The 24,273-nt window shown below is 41.1% G+C and overlaps 1 protein-coding gene across 1 annotated transcript in view; it reads right to left on the bottom strand.

The window, feature by feature from the left end:
- Positions 1 to 6,507: 6,507 nt before the first annotated feature.
- The window catches only part of PRKCG (protein kinase C gamma), a 57,624-nt gene continuing 39,858 nt past the window's right edge, over positions 6,508 to 24,273 (bottom strand). The window contains exons 9-18 of the mRNA XM_034419447.3: positions 23,630 to 23,659; positions 21,719 to 21,856; positions 21,383 to 21,556; positions 20,715 to 20,806; positions 19,102 to 19,164; positions 18,090 to 18,228; positions 15,620 to 15,700; positions 14,149 to 14,256; positions 11,651 to 11,791; positions 6,508 to 10,894 (exon numbers count right to left, since the gene is read on the bottom strand). Of these exons, the coding sequence (XP_034275338.1) occupies positions 10,643 to 10,894; positions 11,651 to 11,791; positions 14,149 to 14,256; positions 15,620 to 15,700; positions 18,090 to 18,228; positions 19,102 to 19,164; positions 20,715 to 20,806; positions 21,383 to 21,556; positions 21,719 to 21,856; positions 23,630 to 23,659 (1,218 nt within the window). The 3' untranslated portion in view covers positions 6,508 to 10,642. The remainder of the gene's footprint in view (positions 10,895 to 11,650; positions 11,792 to 14,148; positions 14,257 to 15,619; positions 15,701 to 18,089; positions 18,229 to 19,101; positions 19,165 to 20,714; positions 20,807 to 21,382; positions 21,557 to 21,718; positions 21,857 to 23,629; positions 23,660 to 24,273) is intronic.

The following is a 24,273-nucleotide window of genomic DNA, read 5'->3' as shown; positions in this document are numbered from 1 at the left end:
AATCCAAAGTATCCCAGAGTTTGTTATCCATCTATTTGAACATGAAGAGGAACCCACGCCATCTGGTTATGGGTAGTCCTTGCTTAATGACTATTTGCTTACCCTGCCTCCACCCTCTGGGTGCTTACAACTTGATTTTGAAGTCCTGATGGCCACACCCATTTCCATGGTCATGTGATCACCTTATGGGTGTTTGGCAATCCACTAACCTTTATGACCATTTGCAGAGTCTTGCAGTCATATGACCATGATTTTTGACATTTTTTTACCTGTTTTCCAGTGTTTACTTCCAGCACAAAAAATACCCAATGATTCGCTTAGCAACCATAGTGTTCACTTAACAATCGTGGCATTTGCTTAACAACTGCAATATTAGCTTTATGACCTAGGCGGCTCCCTAGGTGGCTCAGTGGCTAAGACGCTGAGCTTGTCGATCAGAAAGATTGGCGGTTCGTATCCCTAGTATAGGTCTCCTGCGGGAGCAGGGGGTTGGACTAGATGACTTCCAAGATCCCTTCCAACTCTGTTACTGTTACTATTACCACTAGAAAAAAAGTCATAAAATTAGAAGTGGTCACATGGTGACCCACTAAATGACAGTAATCATGACTGTAATTCCAGCTCAATTATAGTTATAAGTCAAGGACTAGCTATAATCGATCGTATTTCATAGAAGGAGATCAATGTTTGTTTGTTTGTTTTTTGTAGAGAAGGGGACCTTTGGGGACCTCAAAAATTTTGTAAAACCTATTCTGGAGGTTACAGTATGGTTCTCCCATACTCCCTGCCTCAAAATGGCATGACATTGGGTCAACAATTTCCAGCTATTGTGGTTACAAAGCAGAGGCTACCTTAAAAAGATTTGGTGACCACATATAGTTGTTCACTCTTCACTCTTCACACAGTGATGCAATATATAATTGTACTCCCAAATACCTGTCCAAACAGTTTGCAAAAATCGGCATGCGGGTTGGAGATTTTAAGATTGCCTCATCAAAGGATAAGCTGCCTGGTTGGGTGAGGAGGCCCATCAACACAACTCTACAGTACTCCACAACTCTTGTTTCTCGGTGTCTCTTCGGTGAAGAGGTTGTAAAAAAAATGCTTTCGAAAGGCTCTGACGATCCCAGCTGAGTTGCCTTTTTTAAAAAGCCTCTGCTGATCAGGCAACTCAGATGGGATCGTCAGAGGTATTTCCCAGCTGAGCCGTGCGATCATCAGAGGCTTTTTTTTACTTTTAAAAGCATTTTTTCAGCCAAAGAGGTTGTAGAAAAAATGCTTTTAAAAGTAAAAAAAAAAGCCTCTGATGATTGTGTGGCTTAGCTGGACATGAGGGGGGGGCAGGGATTTTTGCAACCGGTTCTCGGAATTACCTGCCTCCATCACTACCGGATCGAGTGATCCGGTCCAAACCGGGAGCATTTCACCTCTGGCATGCACGCTCTTCTGTGCAAATGCAGACGCTTCTGCGCATGTGCAGAAGCTTTTTGATGACATCGGAGTCGGTGGGCGGAGCCTCCCGCTGGTTTTACTACCAGTTCTATAGAACCGGTGCAAACCGGGGGTAACCCACCACTGGTTTGAAGGGAACAATTCTTGAAAAGAGGTATGTTCTCTCCCCTGGCTATTCTTGTACCAGGTGTGGTTACATACCTTGTACAAATGCTAGAAATTGAGTCTTTCCAGACTGCAGGAAAATCCTCCTCTGTTTGTTCTCTGTTATACAGATATTCTGAAAGCTGGTCTCTAAAGAGGTGGAAAGACCCAGAAGGGATTAATTCTTCCCAAATAAGGGAAGTGGGATGGGGGATGGAATACTGCTTTTTATCCTGCAGTGCCCTCTAGTGTTCATACACCCTAATTACATCTGTTCTAGGTAGGAAAGAATTCCATTCCTGACTAATGGGAACTATATATTTTTGTTCAAGAGTTAAGAAAAAATAAAAAGTCCTGGATTTCAGCCTCCAAAATTATTAGAAACTGTAAAATCAAACAAACTGTTTTTTTCCACTTTGGACTTTCTTTTTTCCATCGTCTTCCAGAGGCACAACAAGCATTTATTATGCCATGATACTATCGCAGTCTGATTGACAGAATAAAGATGATAGTCTAGCATTCCACCAGTAAGAATATCCTGGATTGTCCTTGGCGCAACTAACTAGATATGATGCCCACCCAAATTGTAATCTCTATTATTAGGTAAAGGTGCTGTTCAGTGAGACATGCCCAATTTTATGACCTTTTTGGCAACAATTGTTAAACAAATCACTGCAGTTGTTAAGTGACTCATGTGGCCATTAAGCAAATCTGACTTTCTCCATTGACTTTGCTTTTACAACACTGCAACTGTTGTGAATACATGCCAGTTGCCAAGTGCCAAACACCCAAAATTTGATCATGTGATCATAGGGGAGCTGCAACAATCATAAGTGTGACGACCAGTTCTTTTTTTTTCTAGTCCCATTGTAACTGTGAATCATTGTTAAATGTGATAGAAGAGAATATTTATATGCTCAGGGATGAACTGTAAAGTCCTAGGAGCTCTCTGAGCTTGATGGGTCAGAGCAGGGATGGGTTCTACTTACCTTTACCACCTGTTTGCAGTGGGGCGGTGCATGCGCTCTTCTGCGCAAGCGCAGAAGTGTTTTGATGACATCGGGGTCGGTGGGTGGAGCCTCCCACTGGTTTTACTACCGTTTCTATAGAACTGGTGCGAACCGGGGGACAACCCACCACTGGCTCAGAGGACCCACAGCAAGGAGCACACAGTTGTTAAATGAATGGTTATTAAGTCTAGGACTACCTGTATATATTGTTATGGTCCACCAGCGGCCTGCGGAGCTGGCAGCAGAGTCAGGCAGTGAGAAGGTTGGGGAGGAACATGGGCCAGTCCTAGAGTCTGGGGAAAGCTCGAATAAGGACTCTGCATCGGAGCAGAGAGGGAGACAGGGCCATCTGGAAGTTATGTGCTGCCCCTGGAGTTTCCAGAAGCAGAGGAACAAGGAGAGCCTGTTCCCGGTAAACGCATGCACAGAGCTGCCGGAAGGCAAGAACAGTTAAAACAAAAGGTACAACTCGGGAGTAGGGCTTGGAAATGATTGGCTCTTCCCATAAGACCTAAAGGAGGAACAAAGGCACACAAGCCTTTGCAGGAAGCAACTTTGTTCGTTCTGGTCAGTTTAAGTTCTGAATCTCTGTTTTGACTCTGTGCTCTATATGGCCTTGCAAAGCTAATTGCCAATTAGCAAATCTTTGGCAGTGTGTCAAGGGAGATAAAGGTGGATGCTTATCAGCCTTATCCCGAAGGACTGTGGCAGACTTGTTGGACTCTTTACAAACTATTTGTGACTCATTACGGGTTGTGAATGAACAGAATTCACAGCCATTGAAATAAAAAGAGCGTTTTTGGGACTAATCGTGTGCTTTTTACTGTCTCAGGAAGCCTAGCTCAAACTGACTCAAAACAAGGTACCCTAGATAAGGAATTGAAGGGAAACAATAATAAGGATATAATAAATAATACTAGAATATGATATACTGGTATACTAGATTCTGTAATCATTAGGTTCCTGTAATACATATATGCCTTTGTATTTGTATCACATATATTATGCTTTTATATTTGTATCTCCTGTTAGAAACATATTGTTATTAGGCCTCTGTAATGTATCTGGTATTTGTCAAACGTATGTCCCTGCCATTTGACCTGAACTCATATCAATCTTCTTTCTGTGCTATCTAAAAGCATGGTACGTATCTCAGTTGCCATCAACAAAGGGATAATTTACACCTTAGCCCTAATTTATGTTTGATCTGGATAAACTCCTGTCTTCCAGAGCCAGGGGGCTAAGTGGCCAATTGAGTAAACAAACAAATGCTTAAGATAAAACTAATTGGGAAGTTTTTATTCCCCCTTGCAGGGCAACAAGGAATACACAAACCTAAATTAGAAGGCCAGAATTGGGTACTAAGCTGACGTCTCTGAGGGTATAAAAGGATGCCATACCTTCCCCAAGGTGTGGCTATTTCCTTGCATGCATTGTATCTGTATGTTCTGGATATAGTTCCACCCAGTATTTTGTTTTTGGCCATAAATAAAATCTGCTTTTTTGCAAGCCTCGTCTTGAGTCTCTCTCTTTGGCATTCTGGTGACTCAAGTATATTTTGGGACCTTACAGAATAAAATGGAGCCTGGGATGATGTTAAAACCATTTATATCGGGCTGTGTTCACAGTCAGACATATGGCTTGCTGCCCTTCTTACTTGAAAATGTTTTAAAATAAATCGCCTTCAACCCAGTATGGCTACAGCAGCCCACATCATTTGCTGCTAAGATACTAATGGGGAGAGCAGAATACAGAATTGGGAAGGACTTTAGAGGTCTTCTAGTCCAACCCTCTGTTTAAGCAGGAAACCCTATACCATTTCAGACAAATGGTTGTCCAATCTCTTCTTAAAGCAGGGTGAGAGTACCTTTGGATTCAACCTCAAAATCCACCTCTGCCTTCTACCTCTCCTTCCAACTCTATTGTTAATTAACAAATTAACAAATTGTTAATGAAGGCAAAGGTCCTTTTTTCAAAACATTTTCTTCAAACCCAAACCCTCAGAAGCATTTCCAAGACTTCCAAGGCATAATTTTCAAGATATAATTTTCTTTCCCACCGGCAGCCATGAAAATCCAGTGTAGGCAGTATTTTACTTTCAACCATTCATTTGGGCTGTGGGTGGCTTCTATTTTAAAAGAAATCTTAGGGAAAAAATACAGGTAGTCCTTGACTTACCACCATTCGTTTAGTGACTGTTCAAAATTATAACAGCAGTAAGGCGACCCCTGGAATACTGCATCCAGTTTGGGTCACCACATTATAAAAAAAAAAATGCAGAAGCTTTGGAAAGAGCACAAAGGGTAGCAACAAAGATGATTAGGGTCCTGGAGGCTAAAACATATGGACTGAAACAGCTAAAACAGTTGCAGGAACTGGGCATGGCTAGTAGAGGTGGTATTCAGCCGGTTCACACTGGTTCAGGCAAACTGGTAGCGGTGATTGCAGCTCCAAGTCATATTATTTAGGTATGTTTTCAAGGTCAGGCGCATGCGTGGAAGGCATGAACGAGCAAAGCACCTGTGCGGAAGGCGAGGTGCATGCGTGGACAGTGTGCGCGGTGAGCTGGTGGTAACGGTAGGTTAAACCCACCCCTGATGGCTAGTCTAGCAAAGAGAAAGACCAAGGGCGACATGATAACAGTGTTCCAGTATCTAAGGGGCTCACACAGAGAGGAGGGAGATCAACCTATTTTCCAAAGCACCTGAAAGAAACAATAGATGGAAACTGATCAAGGAGAGATTCAACCTAGAAATAAGGAGACATTTTCTGACAGTGAGAAAAATCAACCAATGGAACTGTTTGCCTTCAGAAGTAATGGGTGCTCCATCACTGGAGGCTTTCAAGATGATAGCCACTTGTCACAAATGGTATAGGGTCTCCTACTTGAACAAGAGGTTGGACTAAATAACTTCCGAGGTCACTTTCAACTGTTATTGTATAATAAAGACTTTTTCACACGACCGTTGCAGCATCCCTGTGGTTATGTGATCAAAATTTGGATGCTTGGCATCTGGTTCATATTTATGACGGTTGCTATGTCCCGGGATCATGTGGCCCTCTTTTATGACCTGACAAGCTAAGACAGATTCACTTAACAACTGTGTTACTAACAACTGCAGTTAGTAACTCGTTTAACCACTGTGGCAAAAAAAGTCGTAAAACGGAGCAAAACTCACTTACCGATATAAATTTTGGGGTCAAGGGGGGGTCGTAAGTGGACGATTATTTGTAAGACATTAGGTATACTTCAACTCCCAGAATTCCCCAGCCGGCATAAATTTTGGGGCTTGAAGTCCCACACACCTTAAAGTTGCCTTGTTTGAAAAGCACCGCAGTGAGGCAACTGACCAATGGAGTAAAACAGTAATGACAACAAAAACTACCCAACCAATGCCCCTTTGCATATACAATGTGTTTGCTTGTCAAAACCCACTGCCACAGTCAGGGAAAGCTGCCACCTCATTCTTTTCTCAGAGCTCCTGCCAATGAAGGGGGGGTGGGGGAAAGCACCCACCCACCAGCTCTGCAGAGCTATAACGTTTCAGCTGGAAAACTAAACTCACTGTGAATTTGAAGGCATGACTGCTGAGCTGGAAATAAATGGGCTCAGCTGCTAAGCAGGGACATTATGGCACCCCAGAGGTGGGGCGCGGATTAGAGAATGGTGTAGAGGCAGCCTATAGAAGTGCCCTGTATGCTTTAATGTTCTACGGCAAGCATTAAAAGCCAGGAAAAATTGCTGTTACCATCAAAAGGACAGAATTCCTTTAGGTCTACAGTCTAAAATTATCCAATTGAAACCATTGCTTGAAAGTAAAGCTCTCGGCATTATCAGCCATCACCCAAAATCTGTAGTGTCTTATCACCCAAGCTATTGACAAGAAAAACAAACACAAGGTGAGGATTGGATAAATATCTTTTATGTTGAAATGCATAGGTGAGTCCATTCGATTATACTGGCTACAGAGAATCACAAGCCAAAGAAAAGGTAGGAGTAGCAGGGTGTCCGATTATCCCCGAATTGGTGGTGGCGGTGATGGGGAAAGGCGGGGTAACTAGCAGAGGGGGTGGGGGGAAACGAGGCAGGAAACTGATGGAAGACTTATGCATTTTAAGGGTTGAAGGAAAAAACTGTAGAAATATTTGGGGAAGAATAAATTGGCACTCTCTAGAATAGGGGTGGGGAACTATGGCCCCTTTATGACCTGTGGACTTCAACTCCCAGCATTCCTGAGCCAGTAACTGAGCCAACCAGTTGAAATCCAGAGGTCATAAAGGGGCTATAGTTCCCCACCCCTGCTCTAAACCGTGCTCACTGCTCACAAACCCAGAACTCTGGATTCTACAACCTTCTGCTCTATCTGTGGGCTACCTTAGATACTTGTGCAAATAGCTCTGCTTTCCTGTAACATTATTGGCCTAAGACAGGGGTCCTCAAACTTGGCAGCTTTAAAACTTGTGGACTTCAATTCCCAGAATTCTCCAGCCAGCTATGCTGGCTGGAGAATACTGGGAGTTGAAGTCCACAAGTCTTAAAGCTGCCAAGTTTAAAGACCTCTGGCCTAAGATGTAGATAGCCAACAATGCCCCTGGTAGCTCTAAATCTTAACATCTCCATCTGTATCTATCTTGCTGCATATACCTTGCTTTGCAATTCTGGGACTTTATATATATACTATATAAAGCTTGGGAATTCTCCCTACCCTTCCACTAACTAGCTAATATATTGGAATTCTGTATATATTTAAAATGTTCTGTCTGCCAGAAAATCTACCAAGCTTCAGTTGTATTGGTCTACAACATTTTTCCTCAATCAGCAATGAGGAAGAAGAGATGGGGGGCACAAAATTGTAGACCAGTTTGCAGAAAGTTGCTATAAAGTGTTAATTTCCACCAATGTAAAGGAGAGAAAAAACTGCAAGTTGCTTCTAAGGTATGGAGAGGAATGAACATGTTAATATTTCATCTTTCCTAAATATGTCCTGCTGTCAGAACAAGTCATCCTTTTACCTCACTCCACCTGAGGTAAATTCAGTTCTCTTTCATCTGTAGCACATATTCATACGAGTAAACACTTCAAGGGTGTGAATAAACATTGCACTTTCAATGTGCCGTCTCATGACAATTCAGTAGCTGACACAGGCAGAAAAATTTTAGTTTCCAGTAGAGTTCTATCATCAGCTAAATAAATACCAAGATGGGGGGTTTTTTGGCACCAAAAAATAATTGGGAAGAATCACGAGGGGAGTTTACATTCCGATCATTAGTGATGCTCTCAGAATAGAGTAAGATCTCAGTTTACCATACCTCAGTTTTAAAGCTGTAAAAAGACAGTCAGGTGTAGCTTGGAAGAGATGGATGTCCCTTTAGAAAGATGGAAACGTGGAAGGTACACATATTCATTATGTACATATAAATCAATTCATAATATAATAGTTAATGCATGAAAGAGAAGACAAAGTTTCCATCTCAACATGCTGTTCTGTGGAAGAAGACACATATTTTACCCAAAGTCTAATACCACATTTGCCATCATCCATTGTTCTTTCAAGGTTTTATTTACAGCTGATGAGTTGGTGATGGGAAGCCATGTTAGAGGAAGGTGTTAAATGTTGGGAAATTAAGGGCCAGGAGGCTGTGCCACATACTATGTGATGCAGTGTTTCTCAACTATGGCAATTTTAAGATGTATGGACCAACTTCCAGAATTACCTAGCCTGCCAAGGTTGGGAAACACTGGTGCAATGCCTAGGAGGAAGGAGGAGGACTGGTGAGGTTTTCACAAGATTTTTGGGAAGGAAAGTCTACTAACAATGTGTGAGGTGCAAGGAATCAAAGTTTTAAGACAAATACATCAAGTATTATAATATTCCACTGTAGCAGATACGACTAGGAAAAGCACCATGGAGGTGAAGCTGAAGATTACAATTTGCAAATGGATATTAATTGAAATGAATATCAGAAATTATTTGAACCACTAATTAATGGAGGGAGAAGGCAGTCATTCTTCCTTGATAGCTTCCCAATTTAAAAAGCATTTCAAGAGAGTAACTCAGAATCACTTAATTTAAACTAGATATCCTTTGAGATGGGGTTTTCCAACTTGGCATTCTGCAGATCAGTGGTGGGTTGCCCCCGGTTTGGACCGGTTCGCAAGAACTGGTAGTAAAACCAGTGGGAGGCCCCGCCCACCACCCGGATGTCGCCATCAGCGATCTGTGCTCGCCCACGCGATCCCATTGCGAACCGGTAGTAAAGGTAAGTAGAACCCACCCCTGCTGCAGATGTGCTAAAATTGGGACTTCTGAAAACTACAGTTTTGACATATCTGAAGAAGCACAGGAGACTCAGTGTTTTAAGCCTGTGAAGAAATATTTCCTCTACACACAATAGTAGCAACTAAAGAATAAGTTATTTTCCACCAACACTTTCTATATAAATGTAGCATTCTGAGATTGCTCTTTCTCCATTCATTTCATATCCAGGTTTATAGTGGTTCTGTTAAATGTGGAGCTCTCTAATTTAATAAATCCATGCCACATTCCCCTTCTGGAGCCCAAATCTCAAGTAGAGTTAAGTGATTCAGTGTGCGCTTCATATTTAGATCTCCGTTTTCATTGCACAATCACATTTTATATACAGCTATCATTTTGCTGCATTTATAGGATATTTTCTAAAGCTTGGCAGCCATTTTATAGTCCTGAAATAAAAGCAAAAATATAGTCTGGATAACCCCAAGTTAAATTTCAGAATAACCCTCTCACAAAATACAGCTGTTACCCTTTGGCCAGTTATTTTTACACAAAATATGCATGGAATAAAATTAGCTGGGTAATCCATGGTTTACCCATTTCTAACTAGATGAGTCATCCGGTACCCTAACTATCTTGGGGAAATTAGGAGGACCTTATTGGAACCAGTCTTCTACTCTTTCATTCACTATTTTCAGTCAAATTCCCGACTTACATCATTTGAAGGACCATCACAAAAGACACAGAAAAGCTGCAAAGATTCAGTGAAAAGATTACAAGACAAAAACGATTTTTACAAAATTCCTCACATCGATAGTCTGATATGTGAGAGAATAACCTTGATCAAATTTCAGGACCCGCCAAAGGTTGACTGTAATAAGAGGAATATCTCTCTTATCTAGGCTCTAAAACTTTATTTCCCTTGATGTAGCTTTAATATTTATATTTATTTACCTAACTATCTGTATCAGAGGTGTCAAACTCTATTTCACTGAGGGCCGCATCAGGGTTGTGTTTAACCTTGGGAGGGAGGCGTGGCCAGGGGGGTGGCCAGCTCGACATCACTCGTGTTGGGGGTGACCCAAATGCTTTACCAGTGAAAACGGGCTCCACGCTTCATTTTTGGCTGCAATGGCCTTCTGCAACCCTCTGCCAGCAAAAACAGAGCTGTTTCCAGGGCAGCCCCATGAGCCAGACCTAAACACTATGTGGGCCAGGTCCGGCCCCCAGGCCTTGAGTTTGACATCCCTTATCTATATATATAGTGTGTTTGTGTGTACATGCATCTGAGACAGAGGTCCCCAACCCCTGGGCCACAGTCTACTACTGGGCCTTGAGACATTTGGAACCGGGCTGCGGAAGTGGCAGGAGAGTGCAGCGCATTCCCACTTGTCCGAGCAGTGGGTGAGTGTGTACCCGCCACTCACACAGAACCATCCCCTCCCCTCCCCACCAATCCGCAAAGTCGGAAAGGTTGGGGAACTCTGGTCTGAGTATTTGTACTTGTATCTCCTTCTCCCTGTGTGTGTGTGTGTGTGTGTGTGTGTGTGTGCGCGCGCGTGCATGCATGCGCTTTCTCATTCTTAACCTCACCAGTTTGATTGCACCTAAGGAAAGAAAGGAAGGAAGGAAGGAGGCAAACAACACACCAGAGAATGCAATTAACAAAATATTTCTGGGGATCATAGTTAGGATTGGGTTTCAACTTGGACTCCTGCTCTTAGGAACAGAGTCCAACAGCCAAGGTTTAAAATGGGGATGTTGGGTGATTACGGATCATTCTCACACTAAAGAGGTAGGAGAAGGGATTATTCCTGCTGGGGAGAGAGGCATGCCAGTTGGTGAAAGAGGCATGGCGGTTGGTGAGAGGCTTCCCTGCCGCAATGTTGATGGATGCACGAAGTCAGGGTTGATGTAGGTAAATCCTTGGAATTCACTCTGATCGAGGCTTGCCAGAACCAGCTGGTCTGGGGGTGTCAGCGCTGGTGGTGCCCGTGTAAAGAACTTGTCAAAGTTTTCGCCACTCCGACCACACTAGAGTAGATGTAGAAAGAGAAAAAGGAAAGGACCAAAGAGATTGAGGGAAGAAGTTGAGAAGAAAAGAGTTATTTTTCAGTCTGTTAATACATCTCTTTCCTCATTTACTAGCTAAGCCTTAAACTACATAATAGTATTTATGAAATTAATGATGAACACACATTCTGAATTTTAAATTTATAGATTTTGAGGAAGGAAAAAACAAACAAGCTTCTGCAAAGAGTTCTTTGTCTAGAACCATATGGATTCATACAGGTAGTCCTCGACTTACAACCATTTGTTTAGCAACTGTTCAAAGTTACAACAGCACTGAAAAAAAGTAACTTACAATCATTGAGGCATTCCCCACGATCATGTGATCAAAATTTGATAAAAATACATGGCACCTGGCATGTATTTATATTTTGAAAATACAATTGCCATTTGCAACCTTCCCAGCTGGTTTCCAAAAAGCAAAGTCAATGAGAAAAGATAAGATTTGTTTAACAACCTCGCAATTCACTTAATAACTGCAGTGATTCACTTAACAACCGTGGCAAAAAGGGTCATAAAATCAGGTGCAACTCACTTGACGACTGCCTTGCTTAGCAATGGAAATTCTGATTGTAAATTGAGGACTGCCCCTGTGTAACCTTCCTTTGTGATTCCTCTCTTAGTTTTCTATTCTAAAAACATGGCGGATAGCAGAATAATATAAACTCTATTTGGAGAATAATTGGTGATCCTGTCATTCGGCAACCAACAGCTACTCACGGGCCTAGGTATGAAAGGTGGAGCAATTTCCAGCTGTTCCATTTTCTCCCAGTCCATCCAGCGGAAAAATCCATGCTCCCGAATATCCCGTTCCCCTTCTGGTCCCGACCCCAGGCGCTTCAGGGGATGTTTGGTCAAGAACTAAGGAACAGAGAGAAGTGGGCTAGCTCTGCATCTTACTTGAAGGAATCTAATCCAATCTGAACCAGATGTGAAAATATAGTGGCAACGCAGAAGACCATTATTATTTCGAGGAGTTTAGTGACGTATTTTGATTTATTCCTTCATATTAAGAAAAGTCTAGAAGTTTAGAATTCATTCTGAGCTAACGTGTTTGGGGGTTTTTTTGTTTTTTACTCTTGCTACTGAATAAAGGAGAAGGGGAGGGAATCTTCGCCAAGCTGTAAAGCTTTTCTTATTGTGAAAGCCTCCAACTTTTAATTCCCATCCCAGAGGCCTGTGCCATACAGTCAAGGTCAGGTCCTGCAGTCTCATCACCACAGCAGGGCCATGAAGTCGTGGTGCCCGGTTTGGGTATAATAAAAGACAACCTTGGGGTTGTTGTTGGGAGCTTTGGCACAGACCATAGCATTGGGTACTGTGAAAATTGGCCACTTTAGGACATCTCTGCTGTCATTATTCAGGAGCTCCTGGCAGCCTGTAAGAAATTTGGGTATCATTTTGCTTGGTGTGTGTATATACATACATACATACATACATACATACATACATACATACATACATATATATTTGTTTTCTCAGGTTTTCGTGGGTGTTTGTATGTAGGTCTTTGGTTATTCGGGTCTTCTCCCACGTAAAATTGGAAGTGTCTTGGCGACGTTTCGACGAAGTCTCATTCGTCATCTTCAGGCTGGTGTTCTCGGCTTCATGCTTCCAGGAGCAATGTGAGATCGCAGCTGTCTCTTCCTTTTAACTGCTAGTGGGGCCCAATCAGCTCAAACCCCCACTAGCAGTTAAAAGGAAGAGACAGCTGCAATCTCACATTGCTCCTGGAAGCACGAAGCCGAGAACACCAGCCTGAAGATGACGAATGAGACTTCGTCGAAACGTCGCCAAGACACTTCCAATTTTACGTGGGAGAAGACCCGAATAACCAAAGACATGTGTGTGTGTGTGTGTGTGTGTGTGTGTGTGTGTGTGTGTGTGCTTTTTATGTTGTGCTTTTAAATCTGTTTGCTTGAGCTAATAATAAAGGTTTAAAATCCCTTTGTTCACTGGTGTACTTACTGTCTCTGGATCTAAAAGAACCAATTGCCTGGGCATCTGATACTTGCTGTGACACTTGGAAAAACAGAAGGAGACACTGAACTAAGCAAACAAGAGTTCCCACATCCACACATAGAAGCAGAGGAACACCCATAGGGCAAAGAGATGAAATAAATACTTAGAAATGTAGAACAACAGAGTTGGAAGGGACCTTGGAGGTCTTCTAGTCCAACCCCCTGCTTAGGCAGGAAACCCTACACCACTTCAGACAAATGGTTATCCAACATCATCTTAAAAACTTCCAGTGTTGGAGCATTCACCACCTCCGGAGACAAGCCATTCCACGGATTAATTGTTCTAACTGTCAGGAAATTTCTCCTTAGTTCAAAGTTGCTTTTCTCCTTGATTAGTTTCCACCCATTGCTTCTTGTCCTACCCTCAGGTGCTTTGGAGAATAGCTTGACTCCCTTTTCTTTGTGGCAGCCCCTGAGATATTGGAACACTGCTATCATGTCTCCCCTAGTCCTTATTTTCATTAAACTAGACGTACCCAGTTCCTGCAACCATTCTTCATATGTTTTAGCTTCCATTCCCCTAATCATCCTTGTTGCTCTTGTCTGCACTCTTTCTAGAGTCTCAACATCCTTTTTACATCATGGCGACCAAAACTGAATGCAGTATTCCAAGTGTGGCCTTAACTGCTTCCCACCATACTGATTTTCCCCTGCCAGTGTTTAATGTAAACTGGGATTGCTTTTTGGTTTAAAAACCAAGCAGGGAACAAATCCATATACAGTAAATTTCAAAGGGCAGATTTTTTTCAAAAGACAATCCATCAGTTTGGATTCAGTTGTATCAGTTGTCCCTTCCCTGCAAAACCGTACATCTTAGAAATGGTTCTTGTAGCATTAGATATGTAATGGTTGTGGGAATGACCTTGGGACACAGGAGCTAGAAGAGAAGCTGCGTAGGGAACTATCAGATAAGAGGAGGCGTAGCCTGCAGCTGCATAACAGGAAGAGAAAAGGACTCATAAAATAACCTCCCTACCATATCAGGTGGTAAAAAAACGACTGTGGGAGATCTGTGCTTTGAAACTTGTGAGATTTTGTTAATGTAGCCTTACAATGAAGTAGAATTGGCTCAACTGGTTGTGTTTCTTTTCCAGACTACCTGGGAAGGCTGACAAGGTTCGATCTTTCATGTTGCCTCAGGAAATATGATAAGGAGCCCCTTCCACCTAGGTGTGCCAGTTCTGAAACAAGACTCACTCCTTTGCAGATGGAAACAGCCTCTCGTGAAAGAGATTTAGGATAGGATACTGTGTGTTCCATAATCGACTGAAAGAGCTCATCCTCATCCTCTCCATCAAATGGTGGCTGCAGACCAAGCAAACACAGGGAAAATAAGCAACAATTATTTACTTTTCCCCAGAAAGCATAGCATGTGTGTATGAAATGTTTGGTCCATTAAATACATTTTCCTACTTGGAAGTCTCAGTCATGTACGAAACTACTGTTCACGTAACACAGATAAACAACACTTAAACTTATATCTTTGAGCCACATATCCAGGTTTTGTGCAAAAGAAGGCTGCAGAATGGCACTTGGAGAACAAAAGTAGTCCTCTTCCATGCGTGACAATCAAAATATACAAAGCCCTCTGGAAGAACGGGAATAATCCTATCCCGTTTCTACTTTACATTTCTGAAATTGCATGGATGCTTTTCTTTTCAAAATATCTACTAAGCCCTTTCTCCAATTGTTTCTGTCCACCCCACCAGATCTAGCAGAGAAGGTATGCTCCAGGTAACTTTTATTAAACGATGTCTTTTTGTTAGAACAGCACTGGGCCAGAAATCCAGATGGCTCCAATGGCTGTTTCCCCAGGCCTTTGGGTCAAGATGGGGGTGCTGCTATGGATAATCATTTGTCCTTAGACCCCGAGGGGGTGGTTATGTTTGGAGGGGTTTGTTTGTTTTAATCTTGTCAGCTGTCCAAAGTCACTTGTGTAAAATGGGAAGCTATATAAATGACATAAATTAATAAATAAATGAAGAATTGTAACGCATTGTAAGCCGCCCTGAGTCTCCGGAGAAGGGCGGCATATAAATCAAATTTAAAAAAAAGAAAAAAAAAAGAATTGTTCATCTAACACTAAATTCAGTGGAAACATATATTTTGGCTTGAGTGCAACCTCTTTTTCTCAGTCTCAATTCTCAAGGTTTCCACTAAGAGCTAAGCACCACTAAACATCTTCTTCCACTGGTGATTCCTAGCTTCTCATATGAGATTGATGCTCCTAAGAATCCAATAAGGAATGCTAGTTTATTATCAGAAGCTCATTGAGCAACAAATTCCCTACACGCAGCTATTTAAGGGATCAGTCCCTTATCTGTATCTTTCAAAATTAATCTGTTTCAAAATCTCAGCCCAATTTGGAAATTATGAAAATTCTCTGGAGCACACCCAGGAGATGGAAATGACTGAGTTCAATCCCTAATAGCCTTTGTTTCCTGATCTCATTTTATTTTATTTATTTTATTTAATTTATATACCGCCCTTCTCCCGAAGGACTCAGGGCGGTGAGCAGCCATAATAAAACAATGTACAAAATAGAATTTAAAATTTAAAATTGATGGCTATCAATCATTTCTCCAGATAATGTAAACACATTTTTTGAAGTGGAGTAAATGGTAAAGAATCCTTGCATATACGTACCTGAATCCTTACATATACGTACCTGTCCGGCTAACATTTCATATAGAAGAACACCAAATGACCACCAGTCCACCGACTTCCCATAGGGCTGGTAGGCTATAATCTTAAGAGAGGGAAAAATGAGAATTTCAGCCCCTTGAGATACATATCATTTCACATTTTGAACAAAGCAGCTCCAACTAAACAGCTAACAAAATTAAAGATATAATTATCTACGAGCAAGCCAAACATAGCCAATAAAGCCCAAAAAATCTAAGAAAAAAACTCATATATCTCTACTGAGGCTAAATACTTAACTGAAAGAATAATATATTTTCCACATTTGCAAAGTAGGAATTGTATTTAATATAAACAAATGAATAAAGTAAATGAGCAAATACAGGTAGTCCTTGATTTACAACCATTTGTTTGACAAATGTTCAAAATTACGCCAGATTTGGAAAAAGTGACTTATGACTTGTACTCACACTTATGACCATCCTTCTACTCTCATGGTCATGTCATCACAATTCAGGCGCTTGGCAACCAGCTTGGATTTACGACTGGTTGTGGCATCCTGCGGTCACATGATTATAATTTGTGACCTTTATTTTGCCAGTTTCCAGCAAAAAAACACCTTATTGGGAAAGCTGGATTTGCTTAGGGACTCTAATTCGCTTAATGAACATAATGATTTGCTTTAGTGATACCATAAAAAATCAAGTTTGATCCAACTTACAGCCGCAACGATTTAGGACAGAAATCATATCAATTGAGGTTGTAAGTCGAGGATGAGCAGAGTATGCCCTATGAAGAATGAATTCAACCAGCCGAGAATTACCACCAAAAAGATTTTGTCTTACATTGTTTACACTTCCAGTGGAAATTTTGGAGCAAAGTTTCCATTGATGAATAAAATATGTGTGCTGGTTGTTACAAAAGAAGGTGGCTCATGAAATACTTAGATCATACAGCATTTAAGAACTGATTGTTGCATTTTGAACTGATAAATAAAACAATAATTTTTAAATGGGACAGATATATTCCATGCAGTTTGACCCTGATAAAAGCCTGCTATTCCACTCTTGACACTGTAATTTTATTTTTCAAGAGTGGTTTGAAGCAAACAGCACTGCTGTGATTCAACCTCAAAACCATGGTCATAACACAGTTAGGATCCTGGGCTTTTCAACCAATTAAAATTAAAATGCAATAAAAGAACGGAGTTTTCATTCACTCACTGCCCCCTCCATCCAAAATATTCTGAGAGTCAAACTAGACATGATGGAGCATTTCAGAACTTAAAACTGAAATGGCCTAGGGAGAACATAACGCCTAAGAAGGAATAAAGCAAAGGTGAGTCCCTGAATTGAAATAATTCGTATGTTTAATTGTAAAAACTGGATTTCAGATGCAAAAACACACTGGCTATAATGGATATACTGAGTTTGGATGTATGTAAAGCATATAGTGTAGGAATTTGAAACACTGAAATTTTAAAGAGCAGTAGTCTTTATGTTTATACGGAGTCCAAAAAGGGATACAGGTTTTTTTCTTCTTGTTTTGCAATTAAATTTGGACTCCACTTTTCTCTTTATTTCTAGGAATAGGGTATTTTGTGAAACAATACAATAACACCAAACTATTACAGATTTAAAAAGAAATAAAAGCAATTTAACAGCTAAACTGTTAGACATTTAAACATATGACCCAAAAGCCTGGTGAAGAAAGGAATTTAAGATTAGTTCCCTGATCTCTGTAGAGAGATGATTTATTTTTTAAAAAAATTCAATAATAAATAAAACGATCAAAAATAATTAAACCTTTTAAAAAAAAAAAAAAACCTGCTTTTTAAAAAATAAATACAAGCAAAACCAACCAACCAGCTAAAACCATTGATTAACTTGACCACGGAAACAAATTTAAGATGAGACTTCTCTGCTGTTAGTAAAGAGATTATATAGGAATTGCAATGAAGACACCCCCTAAAATCCTAACCAACTGCAATCCAAAAATGAGGAACTTGCAATTGAAGATGCTTCCTTAAATGACTTGGCCATAAGCCATTGTGGCAGTGGTGGGTTTCAAAATTTTTTACTACCGGTTCTGTGGGCGTGGCGTGGCTTGGTGGTCATGGCAGGGGAAGGATACTGTAAAAATCTCCATCCTCTTCCCACTCCAGGGGAAGGTTACTGCAAAATCTCCATTCCCTCCCCAATTCAGGGGAAGGTTACTGCAAAATCCCCATTTCCTCCTGATCAGCTGGGACTTGGGAGGCAGAGAATAGATGGGGGCAGGGCCAGTCAGAATTTTTACAACCAGTTCTCCGAACTACTCAAAATTTCTGCTACTGGTTTTCCAAAACTGGTCAGAACCTGCTGAAACCCGCCTCTGCATTGTGGGCTTTGAGATCAAGTATTCCCGCCTTATATCCTGCCCAGAAACAAACTGGAAATAGAAGACGAAAGTAGATGGAACCTGGGCACATTATGTTTTTAAGTGGAGATCTGTACCTCTGGAGCAATATAGTCAGGTGTTCCGCAAAAAGTCCGGGTGGTGATGCCAGGGAAAATGTTTTCTTTACACATCCCAAAATCTGTGATCTTAATGTGGCCATCAGCATCCAACATGACGTTGTCCAGTTTCAAATCCCTAGAGACAATAGTATGAAGAATTGGAACAGAGTCTGTCCAACAGAGGGCTCCAATTATATAATGACTCCAGAATCACTTAGTGACTGTTCACTAAGATATGACGGACCTCCCAGATCTATTTACAACCAAGTTCCAGAGTTCCAGTCCCATATTTATGTAACTGAACTTTAGGCACTTGGCAACCAGCTCACATTTATGGCCATTTGTAGCGTCCCATGGTCACTTGACTGTAATTTTCATCATTTTTTGTCACTTTTTGGTATTCCAGTAAAAAACACACATTGGGGAAATTGAGTTAACAATTGCCACATTTGCTTAATGATGGTAGCATCTGCTTAACAACCAGAGTTCAATTAACAACCGCTACAAAAAAAAGTTGTAAAATCAACGCAATTGCGTGGTAACCCACTTGATGATCACTATGACTTACGACCATAATTCCAGGCTTAATTATGGTCATAAATTGAGAATTAAGATGACTCTGCCCAGTGCCAGGAGTTCAATCCTGACTCAGGTTGACTCAGCCTTCCATCCTTCCAAGGGAGGTAAAATGATGACTCAGATTGTTGAGGGCAATATCCTGATTCTGTAAATTGCTCAAAGAGTGCTGCAAAACGCTACGAAGCGGTATATAAGTCTAAGTGATATTGCTATTACCGGTGTTCAGATTTTGACACTGGAAAAAAGAAGAAGGCTGGAGAGATCATGGGAGGGAAAGAGAAAGGAGTGGAGCTGTATCTTCTCAATTCTTACAAAAACATAGGGATTTTATAGTTAGGCCCAAAGAATTGTAGTCAAGACAGCCTCCCTCCCTCCATCTCCTTCTCTGGCTTGGGTGGGCATGGAGAATGGACAGCAACCAGAGACTCACCTGTAAATAATTCCCTTGTTATGCAAAAAGAACAGGCCAATCGCAATTTCAGCTGCATAAAACCTATAGGAGAATAGAGGAAAAGATGGCAATTAGAAAGAGGATGGCAAATAGCTCACTGTTAGCATCTTCAGAGTGTGTTTTATGGCAGTTTCAATGGACACTTTTTCATGCTCTATTGAATGGTTATGGCCAAGCCTATTCTTAAACCAAGGCGCTCCATGTTGGGATGATCAGAGCATTTTTTCCAGAGCATCTTTCTTTTTTTAATCCAGTGATAAAGGTCTGGCCCTAGCTGCCCTGCCAGGTGGAGAAACGTCTGCCAGGGAGCAGAGCAAGAGAAGATGCCTTCTTCTTTCTGCCAGAGGACAGTAATCATTTGCTGAGAATTATATGTTTGTTGATGGGTGCCTTCAAGTCAGTTTTTGAGTCCTGGCCAAGACCCTTCAGTTTTCTTGGCAAGATTTGTGAGAAGTGGTTTGACACTGTCTCATTCCTAGGGATGTGAGAAAGTGACTGGTCCAAGATCACCTACTTGGCTTTGTGCCTAAGGCAGAAGTAAAAGTCACTACCTGCTGGTTTCTAGTCTGGCACCTTAACCACTGCACAATCTTCATTTTTTGCAAGAAATGCTCTCTTATCTTTTTTTTTAAAATAAAAGTGATGCTCCACTTCCAGTCTGAAATCATGAAATCATATTACTTCACAATCTCATAAATTATTGCTTTCCCACCTAACTCCATTATACATGCCAGGAGTGGGAAATGATGGCCCATTTATGACTTGTGGATTTCAACTCCCAATTCTGGGAGTTGAAGTCCACGAGTCATAAAGGGGCCATCGTTCCCCACTTCTGGTATATGTAGATCAGGTTTTTTTACCACCTTTCTGACTTGGATGCTGGGACAAATCTTTACCTATGATACTCAAAATCAAACTAAAAGTTTCAACCAGTATTACTTCCAGTTTCTGGGGAAAAAATGCACCGTAACATTGGGTTCACTTAACTGCCATTAAAAAGGTCATAAAATTGGGCATAGTGACATGATGACTTAGTTTGGTTAGAATCTTTACTGATTCTTCTTTTGTTGCTTGCCATATTATTTTAGATAAAAGCCTTTCAGAGACTTTTTTTCTGAAGCTTCGTTTCTGAGGCTTTTTTTCTGAAATTTCGTTTCTGAGGCTTTTTTCCTGAAACTTCTTTCAGAGGCTTCTTTCAGCCCCTGAAATCTCTATTTGCAAGGCTGGGCGGGGCTACATTTGGAGTATAAGACGCACCCAGATTTTCACCCTCTTTTTTGGGGGGGAAAGGTGCATCTTATATTCTGAAAAATACGGTACTTATAACCTGAGCAGTGGGAGATACTTTTCACATCTCTCTAATTTTCTTAAGACAAAACAAGGAACAGTGCTGCTGTTTGGTGATAGTGCATGGCTGGACTAGACTAGGATATTAAACAGATGAGCAAATGACCAGCCTACCACTCTCGGGAGCTGATCACGATTTTTAAATCTGCATTTAAGTTTTTCAGAGTAACTTTTCTTTGGGTTTGATGACATACTTCTTTGGTTGACATACAGATAGCTAACTTCCCCCCAAAAAACTCACGTACATAGCATGGGGTTCCTTGAATTTCCCAACCTGCTGGATGTGATACATTAGGTCTCCTCCATTGACATACTCCATAACAAAATACAGCCGGTCCTTGAAGGAAAAGAGCAGAATATGTCCCCAGACAAATAAATTCATCTATAAGTATTCCCTAAATCAGTGTTTCTCCACCTTGGCCATTTTAAGATGTGTGGACATCAGTTCACGGAATAAAACATACTTTGATTAATTATATAAATAAGCCCTCTTTAATAAAAAGTAGTTATTTTTTATTGTTCAAATTATTTTGAACACAATTAATATAAAAACAATTGGCATCATCTCAAAAGCAGCCCTTCTTTCTCCACACACAGGCATAATTTCAAAAAATTCAATAACACATGGTGTTTGTTTGGTGCAGAACTATTGATTTCTCTTGTGTCCAAATCTAAGCAGTGGGAAGAAATTATTTATTCCAATTAAAGAATCAATTTCAGGGTTTCCATCCTTAGTAACTTTAAGACTTGTGGATTTTAACTTCCAGAATTCCCCAGCCAGCATGCCTGGTTGGAGAATTTTGGAAAATGAAGTTCACAGTTCTTAAAAGTTGCCAAGGTTGGACACTCCCGATCTATTTCATTAAAAGGTGAATATTTGTTTAATGAAATAACTCTGGAAGACAAGAATTACCGCCGTTTGAAAGGTAGAGTGCAGCTGAGTTAGGAAATGTGGACGTTCCCCCATAGCCAAGACCCGCTTTTCCACCATAGTACATTCTACATCATCATCTTGGATTATCACATCTTTCTTTAGGATCTTGATGGCATAGAGCTCATCTGTCCCCCGTCGTTCGGCCAGCATCACCTGTGGGGAAAGCACCCCAGAGTCTTGAGTCTTGTTTCCACCTAAGGAAGTTTTTTAATTAAAGAAATTCTGCCTTTGCAAGGGCCCAAAATTTGGACACTGCCAGTAGTTGTACTTCCCTCTCTTGTGCAACTCTAACCCACTGCCTAATGGCAGACCCACCTTGCCAAAACTTCCTTTGCCCAGAACCATGAGAAAGTTGAAATCCGAGATATGGAAGCGGTTGATGCCAAAGAATCCGCCACGCTTAGAGTCTGTGGGGCTCGGAGATGGAGATGGGATAGGACCATGGCGAACTTTCTGCAGAACAAAAGGAGGAAACGCAGGCGTGAAGGTCTGCAGACTCAGAATTAAGGGCGTTGCAATTAGAGTTACATTAAAACTTCAGCAATCTCTGCCATTTTGAAGAGGGTGCACCTTGGGTGTTCATCTGTTTCTAGATACCTTTGAAATGGAAGCTGGTACAAGCTACATTTAGTACAAATGGTAAAATTCTTAGACATTAGGGAGTGTGGGGGAATGGGCAATGGAGTGTCCCAAAGGTGCTTTTTCCAAGAGGCAACTGGACTTTCTTGTTTTTCTTTGAAGACCTTTCGCTTCTCATCCAAGAAGCTTCTTCAGCTCTGACTGGATGGTGGGGAATGGAAGGATTTATATTCCTTGCAGACAACTGGTCAAGCACAGCTCCAACTTCTCAATGACAACACAGTCCTTTCAGCAGTTCCAAGAAGACTCCATAACCATTTGCACTACTCAAGTGACCCTGAGAACACAGACAAATCTTCAAGTGGCCTCAATGACTCTCAAAAAGGATGCTAATAACCAGCTGATTGCAAGGAATATAAACCCTTCCATTACCCACCATTCAGTCAGAGTTGAAGAAGCTTCTTGGATGAGAAGAAAAACAAGAAAGTCCAGTCACCTCTTGAAAAAGCACCTTTGGGACAATGATGACTGGATGACTGAGAAAAGAACGGAGTGATTTTGATATATATATATGCAGTTGCAAATTAACTTTCTTCACAAGAGGATCGGTGGAGTCATTACAGAAACAGGGCAGATCCACGGTAAACTGAGGAAGTTGCCATGATTCCAGACTCAGATTTTTTATGCAGAAAATCTTAGTGGTAATACCCAGTAATCTCCAATCTAGACTTATATTCAAGGTATAGTTAATCCTCAACTTACAACCATTCATTTAGTGACCATCTGATGTTAAACACTAAAAAAAAGGAGTTATGACCAGTTTTCACACTTATGACCATTGCAGCATCCCTATGGTCACATTATCAAAATTCAGAAGCTTGGCAACTGGCTGGTATTTATAACAATGATCGCATTTGTAATCTTCCCTGCTGGCTTCCAACAAGCAAAGTCAATGGGGGAAGCCAGATTCACTTAACGACTGAATGCTTCACTTAACAAATGCAGTGATTCATTTAAAAACTGTGGAAAAAAGTCATAAAATTGTTGTTAAGTGGACAAAACCTACTTAACAACTGCCTTGCTTAGCAATGAAAATTTGGGACTCAATTGTGGTCATAAATTGAGGACTATCTGAATTGCTTTCTGGGAAGACCACAAATAGGTGGATTCATCTCAGTGATCTTGGTGTTATCTTTCCTTCTCTGATACTTTTGCTTCAAAAGTATTTATACCACCTCCATTTTTCTCCTTCCAGTTTATGGACATATCTAAGGAAATGCTTTTTCTCCAGAATTAAACACTGAGATTCAGCCAACAATGTTCCCAAGGAGAGACATATCTGTGACTGTTAAGCACTTTAGCTAAGGACATGTTTCCAAGTTCAGAAGGAGCATATCAATGGCTGCTAGAAGGGGTGAAAGATGGGCAATTTACTGTGAGCAGCCAAAAACAACTTAATTGGTCCTAAAAACGAAAGAACTGGATGGACATCAGTAGACTCAAGGGATCAAGTGGGCTCTTTCCCTGTTCTTGTGTCCAGCACTTCCCTCTTTCTCTAAGTGAGCTTTGGTGGCTGCTTTTACGGCAGCAGAAGAATCCATCTTTCGCCTCTTCTCAAAATAAAAGAAACAAAAGAAAATTTTATACCTCATAGAGTTCCAGAGGGAAGTTGCAAGCCTGGAAAACAGAACATTAAGATGTAAGTAGCTGCCTGAATGACCTCTGTTCCATCCTGCCTCTTCATTAAAAATGTAATTTCTGCCCATTCTTAAACTGGACCACCCACCGACCATTTATAGGACCATCTCAAGAAATTTAGTTGTTTAAGGACAACTTGCAAAGGACAAGATGATTCTTTCTATCCAGAGAAGACAGTTGAGACTGTCTAATGGCGGGATAATGAATGCCATTTCAGCAGACTCAGGTCAGGATAAAACACACAGATCTGTGTTCTCCCCGAAAAAAAAGCTAGAGGGTTGCTAAAATCCTCTCCCTTTGAATCATCTATCATTTTGCCTCACATTAGAGCTGATCTTATAGATCAACAGGCCTGCCCTTCAATAATGCTGTGTTTGTCACAGTAGATCCTAGAGCTGTGAAGTACATCCTTCGTGATTAGGCTTGATGCAACACAGTGAGTATAACACACACAGGCCAAACTGCCTTTAAAGGGTAACATTTATGGGTTTGTTTGTTTAGCGTATGGCGATGTCACCTTAGCCAGGAGACTACAGTGCTAACGCAGAGTAGTAGTTTGGCTACCTAAGATTGCTAGTCCCATTTGGTTCATG

The sequence above is a fragment of the Pantherophis guttatus genome, chromosome 4 (assembly GCF_059756535.1).
Source record: "Pantherophis guttatus breed Tessera chromosome 4, ASM5975653v1, whole genome shotgun sequence".
NCBI classification, from domain to species: Eukaryota; Metazoa; Chordata; class Lepidosauria; order Squamata; family Colubridae; genus Pantherophis; species Pantherophis guttatus.
The sequence above is the reverse complement of the archived record's forward strand: the minus strand, read 5'-3'. Positions and strand labels throughout refer to the sequence as shown.